This window comes from Perognathus longimembris, chromosome 1, assembly GCF_023159225.1.
Source record: "Perognathus longimembris pacificus isolate PPM17 chromosome 1, ASM2315922v1, whole genome shotgun sequence".
In the NCBI taxonomy this organism is placed as follows: Eukaryota; Metazoa; Chordata; class Mammalia; order Rodentia; family Heteromyidae; genus Perognathus; species Perognathus longimembris.
In genome coordinates, this window is record NC_063161.1 from 146,494,600 (window position 1) to 146,514,491 (window position 19,892).

The 19,892-nt window shown below is 42.8% G+C and overlaps 1 protein-coding gene across 1 annotated transcript in view; it reads left to right on the plus strand.

Moving 5' to 3' along the window:
• The window catches only part of Pappa (pappalysin 1), a 226,571-nt gene that overhangs the window by 109,749 nt on the left and 96,930 nt on the right, over positions 1-19,892 (plus strand). Inside the window, exon 9 of the mRNA XM_048340520.1 lies at positions 505-596. Within this exon, the coding sequence (XP_048196477.1) occupies positions 505-596 (92 nt within the window). The remainder of the gene's footprint in view (positions 1-504; positions 597-19,892) is intronic.

Genomic DNA, 19,892 nt, shown 5'->3' on the forward strand with positions numbered 1-19,892 from the left:
CTGAAAGCTAGAAATGGAGCTTTAACTCAAGTGGTAGAGCAAGTCAGAAACAACACCCAGGCCGGTGTGCAAATGCAACACACACACACACACACACACACACACGCGCGCGCAACACACACACACACATGCACGCGCGCACACACACACACAGAAACATGAAAATGGCAATGATATTTTCTTGATCTGTTCCTTCGTTTGCTTATGTTTTCAATTTTTAGCCCCAACTAACTTGGTAATTTAAGGGACTTGAGATTTTAGAGAAATAACTTTGAGAAACAAGAATTCTACTTGGTCTTCAGAAGCAAAATAAGGCAACTGTGATAGGACTTTATAAATCTAGACCTTTTATGAAGCTCATTTTGAAGGTGAAGAAACAGATGAGGATAAAGAGACTTATGTGAGGTCTCATGGGTAGTTTATGGCTCATGAAAGGATTTGTCCTCCGCTAGCCCAGGTTGTGAAAATGATCTTCTAAATTTCTGTTCTGTGTCCATTGTGTAGAGACCAAGGTGAAGAATGTGATGACATGAATAAGATGAATGGTGATGGCTGTTCCCTTTTCTGCCAACAAGAAGTTTCCTTCAATTGCCTTGGTAAGTCTTTGCCATGTCTCTGGTCCTAGCTGGTTGGTTATTTACAATAATAGTAGTTATCCATAAGTGATGGTTCACTCCTTCATATCACATGCTTACAGAGTGACTCCGCTGTGTTAGGTACTGTTCTAGGCACCAGTAAATATTGCAATGAAAATCAAACAAAGGAACTTAGCAATACTGTCTCCATCCCTAATACCTTAGGTTCTCAGAGATGATGAGGATGACAGGTGACTTTATTTGATCACCTTTCTTCATACTAACTCTCTAGGATAGCCATTACCATAACCCACGGAGGATTTTATTCTTTAAAAGTAAGACAAATCAAAAGGAAAAATTGTAAAACTTGTCCATAATTGCACAGACAAGAAAAAGAAAGTTAAAAACAGAACCAGGCCTTGAACCTGATTTTGTCTGTTTCTCAAATTTGTATTCAGCCCATTTTGCTACGCTATCTCTAGCTAGGATCCAGGAATTTCCAGAATCCTCATTGTAGGCTGTGATCTGTGGATAGTCTCTCTAATCTGCCAGAGGAAAAATAGCAGACCCGCCTGTGTTTAGAAAGCAAATGTCCTTTTCCCACCTTGCCCAAGTCAGATGGGAAATGTGTTTTCCTCTGCCTTCTAACAGGGTCTGAGCGATCTTGTTGTTTCAGCCCCACTTGGGAGGCCCTGACCAGCCCAGGGCCAGTAAACAGACAGAGATTGGGGGAAGGGATGGAATTTTGAGCTGGCCCAGATGAGATCATACTTCCTTTAAGATGCAAATCGATACCTGAAGATCAAAGGTCCCTGGGCTAATCCCTTGGGCTAGAGGTGAAAACTAATCACAATTCATTTGCAAGTACAAAAGACAGAGGTGCTCTCTCTGAAAAGGAAAGGGGCAGCTACAGTGGGGGGTGGAGAGGAGGGGGGGGATGAAAACCTTGGTGGGAAGAATTTTCTCTGAAAAGCAATTTTCTAGGAGGACTAAAGGGAAGGAGATGTCATCGCGTCCTGGCATCTGCAGTGCATTACTGGGTGCATGTTTAGACATTTGTTCTCATAGATTGAACTTCACAAAGGTATATAAACCTTGAATCAGTTTACCTTTAATTCCATTCCCAACACAAATTTATTGTGCACCTACTGACTCCTTTGTACCAAGCACAAAGGCTGTACAGGTAACAGGAGTATACTGCAAATGTTTGTGTCTGGGGTGGGGCTGCAGGGGGAGGGGAATAGAGGAAGAAACAAGGAAGAAAGGGCAAGGGAGTTTACAGGGGATGCCTTCCTTAGGTCTTTAAATTGCAGAAGATAGTTTCCCTCTGTCTTGTCATTTTCAGTGTGTGTGGGTGATTCCCCCTAATGGTGAACTCTACTGGAACCAAACTTTCACCCTTGCCATCACCTTCCTCACAAGCAATCATACTCCCAGATCGAGCTGGAAAATATCTGCTCATTTTACTCATTTGATTGTGGCATATAATTTAAGGACTCTGGGAAGGAAGTGAGATGCGATGAAGTTAGGAGATGGTAAACAGGAATGATTCCTACAGATAGCATCTTGTGCTCCATGGAAAGGGTCTACAAACTATGTCCCACCTGCCAGAGCAGGCCTGCTATGTATATCTGTAAATAGACACACTTTTTTTAAACCTAGGAAATCTATCTCTGCTCTCACATTACAAATAGAGTCAAGGGATTGCAAACAGGAGCCTGTGTCTCAAAGAAACTCAAATTTCCACTCTCTGACCAGTTACTATACACAGTGTGCCACCTCCTTGAATTTGGGATATTTTGTAAGTGTCGGCATCTCGCACAGACTGTCAATGAAAATGATACATTAGTCACAGTTTCTTAGAAGAACTGAACCGGTGATGGGGACTGGGAGACCAATGCCTGGAAGCAACACTGGGATTGTTTGTGAGTCTTGCCTGGCCTCTTGGATGTCACTTCCTCTTCTGTAATGAAATGACTGCCTTGGATTAGATCCACTAGGTTAGATGGAGATGCCTGAGTGATCAGGAGGAAGAGGGATGTGTATCTGACAGGCTTTGATTCTCTACCAGGTTCTAAGGGTTTGGCTCCTGCTTGCCATGTTTTCTGAACACCGTACACTAAGGCACATTTATGAAAACAGATAACAGAGGCATGGGGCAGTGAACCAAGGATCCAGAGTGACATGGTATCCTTGGAGTTAAACCTGGAGAGTCTGACTCTGAGTCTACTCTGGCAAGCTACTTGCGGAAAGACGGCAGAGCTTAGGGAGTGAGTGAAAACCATATCATTATGAAGCAATTCATGTAACGATTTAATGGAATGGAAGACCAAATTGTCAGTAGTATGGATGATTTCCAGGGAAGGATCTCTCTTACATACCCCAGCATACTGAATAGCTGTGCCCTCCAATTGGCCATTTAGAACGTGATTATAGACACAGAGACACAGGCATTCCAGACAGAATGGAGTTCATCCAGAGATCTCAGCTCCCAGGGACCACATTTCAAGGACAGATTCCATAGCTTGAGTCTAGAAAACTTTCTTACAGGAACAGCTAAGAAAAAAAAAAAAATTAGACAATTTGACTCCCCAAAGAGTCAGCTTTCAGGAGTCCAAGAAGTGGAACTGGAGTGTCGATGGGTTTGCTGAGTAGACATTATTCTCATTATTATGTGTGTTTAAGACATTATGTGTGTGTAAAAGTTGGGTCAGGAGAACAGGCTTGAGCAAGACTGACATGAGTTTACAATATAGCTGTGCGATGGTGGCCAAGCCTCGATGTTCTCATCTAGAAAATGTAAAAGCCCTCAGCATGTCTATGGAAAGCAGTCATCAATATTTGGGGGTGTTTTAGATTCAGTGAATCTCATTTTCATGGTGAGTAAAACCTGCTTTCATTGGAGTAGTTGAACATCTAATCTTTTCCCAGTTACCCTGAAGCTGGAGTGTAAACACACAGCCTAGACTTCCCCTGGGCCCCACAAATAGACACAACATCCCAGGACATAGCATCAGAAGCTGGCGGTGATGAGGCATTCAAACTCTCAGCCCATATTTAATGAAGATGGAGGGAGTGTCACACTCATCACAATTTTCAAAGTGACAGCATCTAGCATAAGAGCTGAAGTGACATAACAGCTGTGGCTCTCTGCACAAGATGAGTCCTAGGGCTGGATCTGAAGCTTCAAATAGGGTCTTCCTATCATGCAAGGCCAGCTCTCTAGCCCTCCCAGGGAGTCCTACATTAAGTAGCCAGCCAAAGTTGGTTTCTGTGGATTATGATTTAGAATCCTAATTGAATATAATTGTATTGTAAATACTGTGTGGTTTAGCCTACTGTTGAGAGTTTGGATGTGTTTGGGGGTGGGGGGGGGGGAGAATTGCCAGGGACACCAGCAAGGGCCATCCTTTATGGGAAGACATTACGTTGAATGGTAGTCCTGGGATAGACATCTTTAATGCTCATGAGCCTATGTGAGAGCTCTAGTTTCCAGATGAAGTCTTAACTGACAGCAGCTCACCCACTTACAGAGGTTCCTGTCTCCAGGTTGAATAGAGTCAGTTTTTCAACCCTGCTGCTGCCTCACTATTACAATGGCTTCCTTCCTTCCTCCTTCTGGTTTCTTCTCCTTCTTTTCTTCCTCTTCCTCCTTCCACTCTTCTTTGACTCTTTCACCTTTACTTTTCTCCTCCTCATCCTCTCTCTTCCTCTTTCTCTTCCCTCCTCCCCTCCTCTGCCTTTGCTCTTTTTCTTCTTCACCTGTGCCCCCTTTTTCAAAGGGCTGTTTCCCCCCCCCCCATTCAATAACATCAATGTGATGATGAATGATAGATGTATGGGGATGTTCCCAATCACTTTTCAGAAGCCCACACATCCAGAGGGGTCCCCAAGGTGCCATTGTGTTATTACAAAACACCCCCAAGGACTTGCCTTTCCCATTTTCCCACCCCCAGTATCCTCATTCCCCAGTACTTAATTAGTCACTTATTAAAACAAACACTACCCAGAAAACCTCTTAGGCAATGTAGGCTACATCCCCTCTGAATACAGAAATTATCTTGTCCTCTTCCCTCTTTTAACAATATAACATACACCAGGCCCAGAGCTTCAGTTAAGAAACATGGTATCAGTGAAATAATAACACTGCCCCCCCCCCCCCATGCTGGCTGGAAGCATTGTTCTGCAGCAATGGGAATTCTACTCTAAGGCACTGAGTCATAAACTACAGACAGGCTGCTGATAAAAGCTGAAGGAGGGAAGCTAATGGTCAAATTAGTCAGACAAAATGTGAAGCATCCCCAAAAGGAGTTCTACTTAGTCATATATCTTGAGTCAGAGCTGGAAACATGCTACCTTCAGAGATGACATTTAAGCCATTACAAGAGAATGCAGTGCAGGTTCTGTTTTGATTTAGTGCCTTGAAGGTCTCAGGGTAGCTCCATTCACCATCCAATTTATATGTAGAAGCCTGTGCTGTTTAAAATCTCATAGCAACAGTTTCTTCCTTTGTGAAAGAAAGGGGATGGAGTTCTCTCTTTTACTCCACCTGATATTAAGAAAGTCCCACTTTGTCAAACAGATATTTAAAGGCTTGGGAGGAGGGTCAAATCCTGCCTGATGCTGATATATCATATCCTTAGGAAAACAAAGTGAGAAGGACCCCCACGTCTTCATCCTGTCTCCCAGATATGCAGGCACTTTTTCTCTTTTTCCCTCCCCTCCCCACTCATCTCTCTGCCCCCACTGGCTCCCCTCAGCATCATTTTGTCTATGATCCCTGACACTGCTTCTCTAGCTCTGTCTCAGAGCCTAGACCAGTAACTCAATTAGCACTCCCTACAGCCCCGTGCCCACCCCTCCACAGTGTGAGGCAGATAAGGGCAAGGACTGAGGATCAATCTGGCTCCCTACCAGTTACAGGGAGGAGCAGGGGGTCACCAAGACCTGTGGCCCCTCTGTCAGCTGCCCTGGCCTGTGCTGAGCCAAGGCGAGAAAGGAAAACAAGAAGATGAATCCTCGTGTCTTCTTGGTGGATGTTCCGATGAGACTTTAGAACAACAGTGATTAAAAAGGAAAACAGCCCAGGCTGGAGGGAAGGAGAACAAGGGATGAATGGGCTCTGCTGGGAGCTGCATTTATTATTATTTTTCTTTCAAACAATGTGAAGTCATAATAGACCATCCACCTCTCACCTTACAAAAAAACTTAAAACAGAAGAAACAAAATAAAACTTTCTTCTGGCTATATGAATTCATTCAGATCTCTCTCTCTCTGTGGGGAAGAAAAAAAAGTAGGTAATGTTCCCCAAAACAGTTTCTTGAAAAACAAAAAAAGTGTGTCTTGGCCTGAAGATAGATCTTTGAAGGAAAGGGGACAGGGAATAAAGAAGGAAGCAAGGAAGGAAGGGAAGGAGGGAGGGAGGGAGGGAGCGAGGGAGGGAGGGAGGGAGAGAGAGAGAGAACAAAAGAGAAAGAGGGAGAGAGAGAGAAAGAGAGGAAGAGAGGAGGTGAAGGAGGGAGGAAAAAACTTCAACGATGAGCCAGGAAGAGCACAGTACTTAGAAATGACATAGGAACATATGCATTATTTTTAAGAATTCTGACTCCAAAGCCCAGTGCAGCCATTTTTCATCTATACCTCAGTTTTCTCATCAGCAAAGTAAGTTAGTAATCATTGGTGTGAGGATCAAATTGCTTACTAAGTTGGGGATGTAAGTTGGTTGTAGAATATTTAGTTTGTTTAGCATACACAAGGCTCTGGGTTTGGACCCAGTACCACAAATACAAGAGTTTATTTATGTATAACATTTTAAAAAGTGAAAGCTAGGGGCTGGGAATATGGCCTAGTGGCAATAGTGTTTGCCTCGTATACATGAAGCCCTAGGTTCAAATCCTCAGCACCACATATATAGAAAAGGCCAGAAGTGGTGCTGTGGCTCAAGTGGCAGAGTAACTAGCCTTGAGCAAAAAGAAGCCAAGGACAGTGCTCAGGCCCTGAGTTCAAGCTCCAGAACTGGCAAACAACAAAAATAAAGTGAAAACTAATAAGTGTCATATGTGTAGGCATTCACCTACATTACTAGTACTACTACTATTACTATTATTATAATTCATTCAAAAGTTCTTCAGTCCTCCCAGTGGCCATATGAGATAGATTATGTTGTTACCCCAATTTGGAAGAAGACAAAACCAGGAATTTACTCAAGGTCATGCAGCTTTTAGCAGATGGGGGTTTTGTTTTATGCAGGCAGAATTATGTACTTGACCATGAAGTGATTTCAGCTACCAATTGTGCCACCTTTTATGGTAAAGTCCCTTAAAAAAAAAAAGACACTCCATTCATCCCTCCCAATAACTCCTTCGAACCCAGAATAATTATATCCACTTTTCTGATTGAGAAATTGAGACTCAGTAAATTGTTCAATGTCGTATTGATGGGGAAGGTAGAAAAGAAGACTTCAAATCCTGTCTGCTTGTCCTAAAGACAATGTCTAATACTCAGGCAGACTCCTAAAAACACCAGCAAAGTGTCTTTCCTGATAGCTTTTTGGTACCAAGTCTCAGCAGGAAACAAAGTGAATGTATTTGTCTTTTCCATGTCTTCTCCATGATTCATAAAAAGCAACCATTTTCAATTATTATCATCCTATGGAAGTCTCTCTGCATAAAGCCCATTCTCTATCCAGTGCTGTGTTTTCATTTTCAACAGATTGCCCTCCACTGGCAGTAGCCTTATTGCTTCCCATGTAGGATGCATTGGTTGCCCATTGTCCAGGCTGAGTTGTGAAACACTGGACCCCTAAGTTCCAAAGTTTTATGTTTAGTGCAGGAAAACTGGCTGGTACCTAGAATCTTAGCTAATCAGAACGCTGAGATCTGAGATCATGATTCTAAGCCAGCCTGGGCAGAAAAGTCTTAAAGGTGCTTTGTTCTAGTTAACTAGCAAAAAGCTAGAGGTGTTGGTGTGACTCAAGTAAAAGAACACTAGCCTTGATCAGAAAGCTAAAAGAGAGCTCAAGGCCCTGAGTTCAAGCCCCAGCACCAGCGTACGGGAGCACACACACACACACACACACACACACACACACACACCACACACACACACACCACACACACACACCACACACACACACCACACACACAAACGATCATCACAGTTACCACCCAGGTTGTCTTAGATAACTTCCATCTCCTCTGAGTCTCAGTTTCCTCTGCTGGAAAATGGCCACAGTTAGGACTTTGTCTTCTTTCCATTACTTATTCTCTCTCAAGTATTGAACACAAGGCAGCAGTTAGTGGGACATTCAAGAAGGTCAGTTACGGCCACTCTTCCTCCTCTTCCTCACATTTGTTAGTCCTGAACTAAGCACAGGCGGCCTCACCACATTCCATCTGTGACAAGAACGCCACAGAATTACTATGGTACCTTTGGCAAAGTAGCTGAGCTTCCTTATTCTCAGTTTCCCCATTCCCATCAGAGGGCCTTTGGAGGCTGTTGTTTTTATTTTAAAAATGATAGGAGAGCTGAGGAAGAAAAAGAAATTCCTTTTACCCCAGAGGGTCATAGGGGTCACTGAAGGGACAAAAGAGCAGGAAAGGGAGGCAATGGGGCGGAAGGCTGACTTGTGGGCAGGACCAAAGATCTGAGTCCTTGACTGGGAGGTCTGAGGGATGCATTCAAATAGCGTCAGCACCACTTAGGATCAAACTTGCCAACCTGCCCCAGACCAGGGCTCACCACCTCCTTTTCAAACCCGGGAGGCCTACCCCACAGAGAGGCAGGGCTGGAATGAAAAGAAACAGGACAGCCTCTGACCGCCAGCGGGGAGGAATTCTAACCCTCAGTCCAGGTCAGTTTCCTGAGTCTCAGGAAGGGGGTCAGGCTCAAGGAACAGCCTTGGAGCTGGCTTGACTGCTAGGAATCAAGACAAAACTTTGATGTGTGGCCTTTGAAAGCAGCCACAGTCCAAGGCAGGTGAATCTGAGTAGCCAAGAACAAGGACTTCTTTATGGCATTAAAAAAAAAAGTGACCAGAAATCCATCTGCATACACATGTGCCTTGAATGTGCATCTGTACACTTATAACTGAAGTGGCCTGGAGATGGGGGGGGGGGCTCCAGCCTGGGGTAGGGGGCTTTTCCCAGCCCCTGGTTCTCTGCTATTACATGGAGTCCATATTGAGTTGGAAAAGACTTTTAATATTCATGAGCTGTGATCTCCACTTGCAAGGGAGTGCCCTGGGGGCAAATTGAAATATTAAGCAAGTAAGGGATATAGACTTAATTGTATCCTCCTTTTCTTCTTGGACAGAGAAGTAATGTACTTAAAATAAAATGATGGATGGCCAGTCAGGATTGTGTGAAAACCTCATTGTGAGGGCCTCAGAAAAAGACAGCTGCTTGCTTTATACCATGGGCAAGTGAGACCCAGGCAGGCTAAAGATGGTGCACACTTGGCTACTGGAGTTAGGTGGTTCATTCAGGCAGCTTCCGTTTATTGTGGCTTCTGTGTGTCAAGCAAACTGCTAGCTTCAAGAGAGGTGACAGTACATGAAGGGTGGGAAAATGATACTGATAATTATACTCACAGACCCCTGGAGGGGTTTCAGTGAAGGTCCTCCTTTGTATGGAGAGTCTGGAAAGCCTCCTTCGAGATGTGGCATTGGGCTGGGACTGGAAGGATGGATAGTAGATGGACAAGGCAGGAAGCTGTGAATCAGGATGATGCTGAGGATGACAAGAAGCTAAGACTTTTCAGTCTTCCAGGCGAGAGAGAGCTCTAGAAGAAGGAAAACAGGGCCAGCATGGCTAGACTGCAGAGAAATGAGGGAAGCTAAGGATGGATGATCTTATCCTTCATGGCCTTGGGAAATAAAGTTACTTATAACACAAAAGGAGAGTGACATGTGCCTTCCTTCTACAGTCTGTGCTCTGTCTGCCCAGCATACAACAGGCTTGGCCAATGCCAGGTTGCTGAACATTTTGGCATAAAGAAAAGTTTGATGGAAGCACAACTATGCCTCTGTTAACATTCTCCTACCACAAAGGAGGAGCTGATGATTCCAACAGAGGCTTGAACAGACCTCAAAGCCAAAATAGCCATTGTCCCGAACCACACTGAAGATGTTGCTAAATGCTGGCACGGGGAGAAGGTGGTATGCATAGGTGGACGGAAGAACCAGGCAAATTAGGCAGATTCAGACAGATGAAAGAGACAGACAGACAGACAGACAGATAGAGGCAGAAAGGCAGAAACAGAGAAAGAATGAGATACAAAGAGAAAGAGACAGAAAAAGACACAGAGACACAAAGAAAAACAGAAAAAGAAAGAAAGGAAGGAAGGGAGGGAGGGAGAAAGGAAGGAAGGAAAGAAAGAAAGAAAGAAAGGAAGGAAGGAAGGAAGGAAGGAAGGAAGGAAGGAAGGAAGGAAGGGACAGACAGAGAAAGACACTGAGAGAAAGACACTGAGAGAAACAGAGACACAGAGAGACAAAAAGACACTAAGAGAAAAATACAGACATAAAGAGATACAGAGAAAGGAGAGACAGAAACACTCAGAAAGATACAGAGAAAGACAGACAGAAAAAGATAGAAAGACACACAAAGAAAAACAGAGACAAAGAGAAAACCAGAGGAAAGGAAGCAAAAGACAGAAAAAGACACACAGAGATAAACAGAAAAGACAGAGAGAAAAAAAGAGGAGGGAGGGAGACAGAAAGACACTAAAAAGAGAAAGACAAAGACACACAAAACAGAGAGACTGAGAATAAGATGCCCCGAAAGAAAGACAGAGACAGAGAGACATGAGGCTATCCCTTTATCATTTTATTAATCTGTCTCCTGGGCTGATGCCAGCATGGTGGTAATTGTAGTGCCTTCCTACATTTCTATTACACATCTGTGGCCTTCACCCTTGAAAGAAGTCATCCCATCCATTTCTGTGTCCCCAGCATCCAGCGCCAGCCAGCCATTGTCTGATACACCCAAGTGTGCTCCACTCTGAGGCTGGAAGCGGTGTCCACAGGAACCAGGACAGCTTTCCTTCCTAAAAGCTCTCTCTCTCTCTCTCTCTCTCTCTCTCTCTCTCTCTCTCTCTCTCTCTCTCTCTCTCTCTCTCTCTGTGGCAGGTAGTGCATTTGTGCTTATGGAGAATCCACCCAAAAGTCTCCTTTCACACTCCCAGCACAGCTGGCTGCTGGGCATTATTAGAGCCCCTTTTCAGATGACCCAGTAGAGCCCTGAAACACGTAAAGGGCTTTGGAGAAGTGGCCTCCATGCAGTAAATGTTTACTGAAATGCAAAACCACCAGGAGAGAAACAAACTTTCCTGGGTGCTGGGTCCTGTGTCAGGCACAGGCCATCAAAGGCTCCTCCCCTGATTCCCTCAAGGCCATGCAGCAGGGCCCACATTACCCCCACTTGGTACAAGGAGAAACTGAGGCTCAGGGAGGTGCAGTGATGTTGTGAAAACAGGTAATGAAGTGGCAGAGTTGAGATTTAAACCCAAATCTTTCCAACTCCCAAAGCAGAATAGCCAAATCCTCTTCTTGGGAATGCCAAGTCAAGAATAAGTTTGAGTGGTGAACTACAAATAGATTTTCAACATTTACATATATACATACGCTATATGTGTAACACATATATGCTATATATATTTATAACATTATATGTTATTCCAGACGAGAGTTATAGTAGCACAAATAACTTGGTGTTCATTAGACCCACAAATTCAATGATATTTCTTTATCAAGCTCTTTGGATTCACAGGGATTCCTAAAGTATTTTCAACCTTGGATGGCTTCTTTAGATAAAGAAATCAAGGCACAAAGATATTAAGTGATCTATTCCCTTTCCTAGTAAGGGATTCTAGTCCTGGAAGTCTGGCTTCCTCTACCCTCGGGCTTAATTGTTAATCCAAGCTGTATCTCCATCTTAAGGTTTAGCTGACAAAATGTATATTCTCTAGGGCTGAGCTGCCTTTAGCAGCAAACAGATAATGAGAAAGTGGGGAAAACAGTGCTGGAAGCCAAAGACATTTTCACATAACAATAGGATCCCTGGGTCTCTAGAAGAAACAAGGTCTGAAGTATTTGTTTGCAGATCATTAAATACTTAACAGAGGGAGAAACTGAAAGCCCTCCTTCTTGGGGCTGATGCTGATCAAGGACCAAAGGGAAATGACCACAAAGCAAATCTGAAATTATCATAATTATTAAAGGGTTGGGTTTTTCCGCATTACTTTACTGAAAAGAATAATAAAAAATACCCCTTGCTTCCTGTCTACAGTTCTCTATGGAAGCTCCATCCCCTTGTTGTTTTTTCTGTTTCCCCAGGCAATAATCAAAGAGCTCCTGTAAGACAGCTGGAAAAATACCATCTCACGCAGGTGTTTCTGTTAAGCACCTGCTGCATACAGAACTCTGGGCTGTGAGGGAAGTAAGAAACCTTCCACTGAAGGCATCAGAAAACAATAGACAATAGTCACTACAGATAGGGTGGCACTGGTTTGGAGGCCACTGCTCCTCTTCCCTTTCCTTTCCCCTCTGCTCCCCCCACCCCCAACCAGGAACCCTGGGAAAACCCTAGTCCACAAGCAATCTGAGAATTCGGACTTGATAAGACCAGGAGAGGCACTCAGGTACGATGGAGGTTCCAGGAGTCAGGGTTCTTTGGCAGGGATAGTGAGTAAGCTAGTCCTAAACAAAGTACTGCAATAAAGTCACAAGAGGGCTGGAGTGTTGGAGGTGGCGGGGCCGGGGGTGTGGGGGGGACTAGTCTCGGATTCTGTAATAAAGCCTGGCTTCTACGCAGAAGCGCAGAAGTGTGACATGTTAGGAGCGTGGCTCTAAGATAACCAACCTCCCTCCCAGACTGTGATGCTCTTCGAAGGCCAACAGAGTACTCTTGGCAGAGTGACCTGAAGAGAAATCAGAGTGATTTTTAGCTTTCAACACCAGTCAGAAACCCGGCCCAACTTATCCATAAGTTTAAATTAAACTATCAACTGCCGTTGGCAGTGCTCTAAAGGACCTTGGCTGGAGCTTGTCTCTGTGTTCAAGACACCAAAACCACATGCTTAACTTGAGTTCAGCCTCATTACCGAGGCAAAGGGCTGCACAAGCATCTTAAATCCCTCGGCTTTTCCATTTGTGTGTATGCCCTTTGCCAAGAGAACTCAGTCAGCAAATAAGCACGGAAAGAAAAGCCAAATTGACCGGACTCTGAGACGCAAGTACCTCTCCGATCTCTCTGCTCCAGGCTTGTGACCTCCCGGATCTCCTTCCATCTGAGAAATGAGAATGATGTCCTCTACCACGGAGGATGTTGCTCTGATCCATTCTTTCGCTCACTGGAAAACTTGTTGAACCGCTCTCGTTGTGCCAGGGCTGGGCTATGTACTCAGCACACCAGGTTGATACTGCATGAGACAATCCTTGTCCTTCAGAAAGTGATCGATAAATAGTCATTAATATGGTTATGAGAGATAATTTTCTAGCTCTTACAAGTAGAGAGTACTGTGTTCCTTGAAAAGATCTTGCAGAGATTTGAGAACCATCATTCAAGGATGCCATGAGAAAGGGGTTCTATTAAACAGTGATTGCATTAAAGTATTTTACTACCTGAATCTAACTTGTTCTTTCTTGACACGAAGTCCAGGCACCACAGATGTGGGTGTTGTTTTATTTCTGTAATGGATTACTTCTTATTCTTGGTTCTCTACCACCGAACTTCTGTTTCTGTTTCTCCTTGTGTGTGTCTCTTTCTGTCTCTCTCCTTTCTCTCTTCTCTCTCCCCCTTCTCTTTTTTTTTCCTCTCTCTCTGGATCCAATCCAGGCCCTTGCATATGCTAAGCAAGTCCTCTACAACTAGGTTATAACTCCCTACCTACCCTGTGCCTTCATTTATTTCCTTTTTTCCTACAGACTTATACACATCTACTTTGCTCTACCTGGATTTGAATGTCATTCAAACTCTACACAGTGAATGAAAGTTTGTCCTCTTTCTTCTCAGAACTACTACAACTGTTTTTCTCAGCCTCCACGGCGTACCTCCAGCCAAGCAGACATTTAAACTAGCAGTGTGGGAAGCACCCACACCTCCTCCCTCTCTCTCATTTCCCACATTCAAACAATCACTTCTTCCAATTTTACTTTGAAAACATACCTTTCGTTTCCCTGGATGTCAATTTTCTCTTTTGTCATTGGTCTACTTGAAGCCCCCCAAAGCAGCAGCTACCTTGGGTATTTCCTAAGTAGCCTCGAACAGGTTCCTGGCTCCCTACCTTTGCTTACCACAATCTATCCTCTAAGAGAGTATCAAGAAGTTTCCTAAAGGGCAAACACCATGTATCTGTTTGAAAGCATCAGGTGCCTTCACAGAACCCTTGAGAGAATTCTAAACACTTTATACTGTCTACAGAGGCTGAACCAATCTTATGCAATTTATGCCCCAATATCTTCTGGTGCTTTATACCCACTCTTCCGCTCCTAGGATCCTTCATTTGTCCTTTTGTAATGTCCTCACAGTGACTTCCTTCCTGGAAGATGCTCTCTACTTGGGTCAGGGGACCCTTCCTCTCTGACATGTCAGAGCCATGTACTTACTATATAGGTGTCATATACGTGTCCTCTTTCATTAAGTCCTGGGGAGCAGAGATCTTGTTTGATTCTTGGACCTAGTCCAAGATCTGGCACATCAGGTGAAGCTCAGAAAATAGAAAGTCTATAAATGAGTGGAAGGAAAACATGTTGTTTGCACTACAGTTTTATTTTGCAGGCAACAAAGTGCAATAAAGTTCTTTTGGTCGGTGCAATCAGAGGCACCGTGGTTTTATTGAAGGCAGATTGTCCAACCATCTTGCTGTTGTCTCAGGCAGGGCGATTGGCTCAGCTCCCTCAGGGTTGTGGCAACTCCAGAGTGGAAGCTGAGTTTCTTATGTCTAAACTGGGGCTCTCCCACAAAGGTGATGAGGGCTGCTTTCATTTCCTTATCCATGCCCAGAGCAGCAGCTCCGTGTTGATGTGCCCTGAAGCTGAGACAGTTTCCAAGTGTTTCCAAGTGTTTGCCTTTTCCCACTATTTCTGTACCAGGATTTGAACTTGCTGTACTTGCTCATCTTGTTTCCTTAACTGGAACTCTACCATACCTCTAAGCATAATATTTTGCCGGTTATTATAGAGATGGAATCCTGTGGACTTCCCGACTGGCCTTAAACCTTGCCCCCCCCCCCCCCCCCCCCCCGTTAGCTACCTCCTGAGTAGCGAGTCCATCCTGGCCCAGCTATTCATGCTCTTTTGAATCTTATTTTACCTTCCTATAAAGAAGATCCAGATTCAAAACGTTCCTATCTTCTACCTCTGTACTTACAGTGATCCAAACACTTTAGGATGTTAGAAGACCTGTGAGGAGGTAGCTTCAGAGATTTTGATGGCTCAGTAGGACTCTCCAATAACCTCAAATTGAGCTGCTTTTGAATACTAAGAGGAGTGAGTCTCTTTTTAGGGAGGAAGCCTAATTAACTAGTAGCTGCAAAGAACTGCAGGCATGCCACCCCCAAGGGGAGAATTCAAAAGGAAGTGGATAACTGTGTAAATAACACTGCTTTAAGGGGGCATTTAAGCCAATGCTCTTTGTTAAGGAAATTGATGGCTTTCTAAGTACTGTGTGTGAAGGGTGTACTTGAGCCTGAAGGTCCCCAACTCAACTCCTAATTCCCCAATGGATTGTGGCTCACAGGCTGGGCCCAGCATGTACAATCACTTGCCAACCAAAACTCAGATTCCACTTTCAAAATTTTTTACATGTTTAACCAAAACATTAGTTATTGAGAACAAGTTTAACTGTGGTACAAAGTAGTAGAGACAGATTCTTTTTTTTTTTTTTAACTTCAGGGATAAAGGAAGTACGGATCTCATACAGAAATTTTTTTTTTCAAGTGCTCTATGTGTGGCTAGGTATTTTCTTGCTAACATCTAGGAAGATAGTCATGGTTTTACCAATTTGCTGCAACTGCAACAGGAACTTGAGGCTGACAGGTACTGTTTATCCTATGAATTAATGGAAAGCCCAGATGTGGCCATGGCTCTATCAGACCCATAAGCCTCCAGATAACACAAAATCACAAGCCATTCCAGAGAGTCTAAGGTCAGCCATTCTCATTAGACTCTCCTCAGTATCTTCATCTGACTCTCCTCAGTATCCTTATCCATACAAAAGATTATAGAGTTGGGCAGCATGTCTGGACAGATGAATGTAAATATTAGAATTATACTAGTCTGGAGGTACTTATTGAGTCTGCAGCATATGAAACAATAGGCATTGACTAATTTCATGAAATACCTATTTCCTTGTCTTTAAAGGGGGAATGACAATATCACCAATGCCTAGTGCTATTGTAGGATGAAATGATAGCAGATACAGTGCCTAGCACATAGCTAGTCATCTCGTTACCTACTAAGCAAGTGCACTAAAATGTAATTTTAATTGGAGAAGTAGAGTATGCTATAGGTAGACAGAGAAGGGCAACTAGTCTTCCTGGGATAAGAATAGGCAATTAGGCTAAGAGTCATGAAGCTACAAAGAAAGGATACATGGAACCATCACAGGAAACGTAGCTTGGATTTTGGAGGAAGCCTCTGCACAGGGGGTGATGAGAGAGGGGAAGGCACATTCATAGATGGGCCTGGAGCTTTGACTGGTGTGTGTATTAGAACAGAGAGGAGGCGGCAGAAGCAGGCAGGGACAAGATTACACTTGTCAATTGTCATTACGCTTCTATCAGGAGACATTGAAAGCAGCAGATAGGGATTTCCATTAGTCTCTCTCTGAACTCTATCAGGTCATCTCCTTACTGATATTGTTTAGTGGCGGGCACCTATCCAGGGACTCATTGCCAGGTCATCTCCAAACTGACTCTCAGTGGCCCAGAATTGGCTTCATGGTGGGTCTGTGGGCCACTTCTCTGGCCTCTGCTCTGGAATGTACAGCCAGCAATGCAATCTGCGACTTCATGCTTTTGTTTGGGCAAATACTTCCTTCCCTTTGTTAGCAAGTAACCCTAGAGTAATCACTACTCCTCAGAACATGTTTGCAACACAGAGTCATAGAGACCATATCATCTCTGATCCAATAGAACAATGGTTTTAATTTCTACTTTCAAATGATCCAGATTAGAATTAACCAGTTTAGAACCAATTTTCCTTTCTGTCCCTTCAGTCCTCTTTCCCTTCTGCTTTCATTATTTTTTTCCACACATTTCTGTAAAAAAGAAAAATAAAGTTAAAGTCTGAAGAATAAAAGAGAAATGTAACTTTATCCAAGGATGCTATCTAGCTCCTGCTCTTGAGAACATTACCAAGTGTATGACCAGATTGGATGGAGATGGAGATCACCATGGCTTGAATCCTTTACCCTTTAAAACTTCTCTGAGCCAGGAGGAGGAGGGTACTGGGACGAGCTAAACCAATCAGGGCTCAGAATGGGAAAATATTCATGCTGACCTTTGGGTGACAACATGGGAACTCCAACCAAGAACCGAGCTTGCTGCAGTCACCTTAGTCATGAACATCTGTTGCTAGATTAGGGTAACTGGCCTGGTTGTTATGTGGGGTCCTGACTCATCCTCCAGGTCTTGGCCCATTCATCACATGCATTTGTCCAAAAACTTTCTCTTAGTTATAATCTTGTTATCATCTTGTTATCATGATGGCTGCTTGTTGGAATGGATCAGTAAGGTTTCTAAGAGTGCCTTGTTGAGGAACAGATATCTAATATATGTTATATTTGTTGACTTTCACTTGCGCACGTTATTTCTCCGTTTGCTCACATACATGCATTTTCCATAGACAAATTTCGGATTAGCACTGCACACTCCTGACAGTTGCAAGACGACTATTCATTAGCCATTCTGAATGCTTGGCCTGTAACAATGAATTGTCTTGCCTTCCGTGAGTTACTTCACATCTCTGAATCTCACTTGCCACATTTGCCAAAGGAAGCATATAGAATAAATCATATCTAAGAGCCTTGAACTTTATTGATTCCTTTAGCATGTATTTTCTGATTGTCTTCTATGCACTAAAATTTGAGTTCGGTAGGTGGTAAAACACCCTATGTTTCTGCCCTCACGGAGCTGCCATTTTATTTTAGAGAAAATATAATGACCAAGTAAACATGTGAATAATCAAGATAATACTGTGAAGGAATACCAGTAGACAGTTGTCAAGAGAGGCAGGAATGTAGGGGGACATTATGCTCTGGGAATGTGGTTAGAAAAAAGCCTTTTGGGGGCTACAGTGATTGAGATGACACTGGAACAATGAATTAGAAAAACCTGTTTTATAACTGGAGAGATGAGTTCTTGTTTGCATCAGCAATAGTAATATATGATAGCAGTACTGCTTACTTATGCTTTTGGACGTGTTTGAGTATTTTCCTTAGTATGATTTTAATATCAGATCATGCAAGTCATTTTCTAAATAAGTAAGAAAAGTAATATTGGGTTCCCCCGCCAATATTAAGGCATGAAAGGGTCACAGAAGGGTGATATATATTATGCAGTACTTATGAACAAGTTAGTGACAGAATTGAGGTTGGGATTTTTATTTCTGGTCCCCAATTTCATCTGTTTTTTATTACAGCCCCTTCTCTCCCAATGGGTTCACCATCCAGGGTCTTCTTTTTATTTCACTGATCAAGTTTCCTCATTTTCAGACTGAAAAGATCGTTTAACAATTAAAGAGGGGGGAACATCAAGAACAAAATATATATGTTAGAGTGACACAATTTAAGAGAAAGCACAAAGGTGTTTTATTTAACTTTCTTTTTTCTGCAGAAGGCAGAACTGCAGCCTAGAGAGAAAAGTGACTTCTCCAACATCCTAGAGTACAGGACCAGTTAACTGTTACTCCAGATCCTCCTGACTCCCTGCTCATTTCTAGGCTGTGGATTTTGAATAAGAAATTTCTTCATTCCATTCTTTCCTTTCATTTTCTTTTTCCTTCCTTCTTTCTTTCTTTCTGCCCTCTCTCTCTTCCTCCCTTCTCTTCCTTCTTTCATCCCTTAATTTCCCTTTTGTTCCCTTCCTTCCTTCCCTCTTTCCTTTTCTTCCTTCTTTCATGTCTCCCTTTCTTTCTTCTTATTTTCCTTTTTTTCCTTCCTATCTTCATCTTTTCTTTCTTCCTCCCTCTTTCCCTCCCTCTCACCTTGTGATCAAGATGAGATCCAGGGCAAACACCTGACATTCTATTAGAAGTATGTGTTTCTTTCACCATTGCCCTCCCCCCTCCTTTTTTTTTTTTTTAACCATTCTTGCCTACTTTCTGCATATCTATTTTTTGAATTGTCTTTCCCATTTATTAGCTTATATTATCCAAGTTAAATTTCATTTTTAATTTCCTGTTTATACTTTGAAAGATCATTGAGTCCTAGGCATTGCTTTTCCTCCCATTTGTGCTTGGGATGTCTGCCCCTCCCATGGCTACTATATAATTCATGTATTTTCTGTGACGTACATGTCACACCACGGTACCATAGTATACCCTGTTCTCCATATCATGAGAGACCATCATTGGGATCCAAAAGAGATGTGGACAAAAATAATTCAGGTCTTTGAATATTCTTCTCTATTGAATATATTGTTATTTGTTAGGATTGCTATCTTTGCTTAGACTTTTCTTTTTTTTTTAACTATATATATATATATTTTGTCTTTTCTTTCTTGGTACTGGGGATCGAACTCAGGACGTTGCACTTGCTAGGCAAGCGCTTTGCCACTGAGCTACATCCCAGCCCGGCTTAGACTTTTCTTTAGCCAATAAAATAAATGCTCCAAGTTCAGGGTGATATAACTGTAAATTTAGATTATAATTTATAAAGACTGCCAAGTCACTTTACTTGGCAGCCTATCCATTTATTTTCAAACTCAGTTATGATATAAAATAAAATAATATTTAAGACAGATAATATGCACGTACACAGAAAAGTTATGGAATAGTTTATGTAGAATTGATCATTTTTTTCTTTAATGTGTGCTAGATTTTGTGTTATAGCCTCATTATAATTACAATTTTCATAAAAATATTTATGTAATATCATAATCCACTAGAACAGGTACAAATCAGCCTTGGAAGTTGGTTTGTTGTGATGGTGGCTTTTTGAGACAGTCTTTCTGGAGCACTTGAGCCTCCCAGGTGATAGAATCACAGGCATGCATCTCCACACTCGACTTTCTGACACATCTGTAATGCAAAAACTTATAGAGGTTCTGTGATTTCACAAACCTTTATTCATTCATGATTTACTGAGTACTTGCTAT